Source organism: Phalaenopsis equestris, unplaced genomic scaffold, assembly GCF_001263595.1.
Source record: "Phalaenopsis equestris unplaced genomic scaffold, ASM126359v1 Scaffold000401, whole genome shotgun sequence".
In the NCBI taxonomy this organism is placed as follows: Eukaryota; Viridiplantae; Streptophyta; class Magnoliopsida; order Asparagales; family Orchidaceae; genus Phalaenopsis; species Phalaenopsis equestris.
The window spans coordinates 30,922-33,441 of NW_018164843.1; the positions used below are offsets into that span (position 1 = coordinate 30,922).

Consider the following 2,520-nt stretch of genomic DNA (forward strand, 5'->3'; position numbering starts at 1 on the left):
TAAGAAATAGTGCTAGGCAACCATATCTCCTTTTTTTATAAGACTAAATGATTAGATAAATTTATTAAATGTTTCCCATACATTTCTCATTACAAAAAAAAATGTTATAACAGGTATTTTGTATTAATCTTTGTAAGGATAGATTTTATATAACTGATATTTATACAACATATAGTTTGATCCATGTATAATACATAGAAACATAACAAAAAAAATTTATGAAATATTCAACCTTATTTATTTTCTTATTCATTTAATGAATCTTACTTTTTTTTTCTTAAAGCCCTCATGAGCTTGAATCCATGCATGCATGGATGTGCACTTATTTTTACTTTCGTTAAAAATTTCAAATTCCATGAAGTCAATATATCAAATATATTATCAAAATAGACATAAGCGGAGTTAGAAATTTGTCGCACATAAACTAAAATATTTTTAATCCAACTTATAACACAATACAAAATACAACTCTCAAGCTCACATACTCTCCTTTTAAGTTCTCTTCATTTCTTTTTTCTTTTCTTTTCATTTTGAGTTTGACTTCTTTTTTCATACATCAATTTTAAGAGGAGATCATTTATATAAATTAAGAACTCAACTTCACCATATATTTTTTACCTACCAAACTTTATATAGACTATATTTCACCCAAATATATACTTATGATAAAGGTAACAAACTAATGTGACGAGACACTGGAATACACAGCAAAGGAGTAGCCCTCCGCAGCGTCAATCCAGACGCCTCAGTCATGTCAATCTTCTCTCCATCTCCAGCAACCTTCCACTCAAAGCATTGTATTAGTGAGGCCAATGCACTATACACGACTTGAAGTGCTGCTGTTATTCCTGGGCAACCTCTCCTTCCGCTTCCAAATGGTATTAAATGGAAATGTTGGCCCCTTACATCGATGATAACATTATCATTGTCCTCATTTACTAAAAATCTCTCTGGCATAAACTTGAGAGGGTCGGGCCAATATTTAGACTCACGACCAATGGCCCAAACATTGATGAAAAGTCTTGTCTTAGCTGGGATGTTGAAGCCATCGACCATACAATCTTTGTCAGATTCACGAGGGATTAAAGGGGTTGGAGGATGGAGACGAAGTGTTTCCATCACGATGGCCTTAAGATATGGGAGGTTGGGAATATCATTTTCATCCACCAATCGATGATTTCCTACAATAGTGTCGAGTTCAGCTCTAGCTTTTTGCATGTAGATTGGGTTATTAATGAGTTCAGCCATCGCCCATTGCACCGTTAATGAAGTGTTATCGGTGCCCCCGGTGCAGATGTCTTGAAGTTATAAATTGGATTAAAACATGCGAGCTTAAAATAAAATAAAAATCATATCAAGATATATACTTATATATAATGTTGTACAAAAAAAACTCACTCGTATGAAAACTTTAACATTGTTTCTTGTGAGCTTAACCTCCGCTCCTTCATCCTCAGATATATCCATCAATATATCAAGCAAGTCCTTTGCTTTCAAATTATTTTCAATATTTTGATCAGCTCCTTTCATCTTCTTCCTTTCCTTCTCCTTCTCCACCATAATTCTCTCCATCAACCAATCAAACCTCTGGTGCAAATCCTGCAACCTCTTGTCAAACCCTTACAAATCCAAATTTTTGCAAAACCATAAATAATCTGCAACGTTAAACTTTCCTAGCAGCTCTGTTGTTTGCATCACCAACCTAGTTGCCTCATCAGCCTCAGCATTTGTTCCCGAGCATCGTCGGCTAACAGCCATGCGATTAGTCACATTGTTTGTCATCTTTGTCATCTCTGCGCCCAAGTCTACAAACTCACCTTCTTTGGCTTTGGCGTGCAACTCCACAAGGAGTCGTCTAAGCTCATCGCGACGAATTGGGCGAAATTGCTCAAGGGTTCGAGTGCTGAAAAGCTCCATCATATAGAGTCGCTTGGTGAAGCGCCAAAAGCTGCCGTAAGGAGCAAATGAGAAGTTAGAAGAACCATATGTTAGAATGGAGACAGCCTTAGTGAATGGTCTATTGGGAAAGGAAGAGTCATGTGTCTTAAGAAACTCGCGAGCAGCAGAAGAGGAGCAAGCGATGATGCATGGTATGGAGCCGAGGCTAAGGGAGAAAATGGGTCCGAGGTGCTGGGATAGGCGGTGGAAGGATTGATGTGGAAGGGCTGAGAGGAGGTGGAGGTGACCTATGATAGGTAAGCGATGAGGTGATGGTAGGCGAGGATGAACATGATGACAAGGGTCTTGGTGGAAGTGCCGAAACAAAGGGAGAAAAACAATGAGCATTAAGAGAGCAACGAAGGGTAGAAGTGCTGCATGAGTGGCTTCACCCACGATGCTGCTATACATGCCCTGCATCATAGTTAATTGATTAAGGTGATTGAGCATGCATGCAGGCAACGACAGCAATATATATAAGGTTAAGGCTTTGTCGTAGATTGTGTAGGAATTTTTTGAGGCATCAAGCATATGATCTCAAGCCTTAGTTCGTCTTCATCTTTAACTTGGCGTCATCTTCCG

General features: G+C 38.3%; 2 protein-coding genes across 2 annotated transcripts; both read right to left on the reverse strand.

The window, feature by feature from the left end:
- Positions 1 to 660: 660 nt before the first annotated feature.
- Positions 661 to 1,248, reverse strand: LOC110026795 (cytochrome P450 93A2-like). Its single transcript, XM_020727931.1, has one exon. It carries the CDS (start codon positions 1,246 to 1,248, stop codon positions 661 to 663), a length of 588 nt encoding a protein of 195 aa, XP_020583590.1.
- Positions 1,249 to 1,620: 372 nt separating this feature from the next.
- Positions 1,621 to 2,358, reverse strand: LOC110026790 (3,9-dihydroxypterocarpan 6A-monooxygenase-like). The gene has a single exon (XM_020727921.1). It carries the CDS (start codon positions 2,356 to 2,358, stop codon positions 1,621 to 1,623), a length of 738 nt encoding a protein of 245 aa, XP_020583580.1.
- Between the last annotated feature and the right edge of the window lie 162 nt (positions 2,359 to 2,520).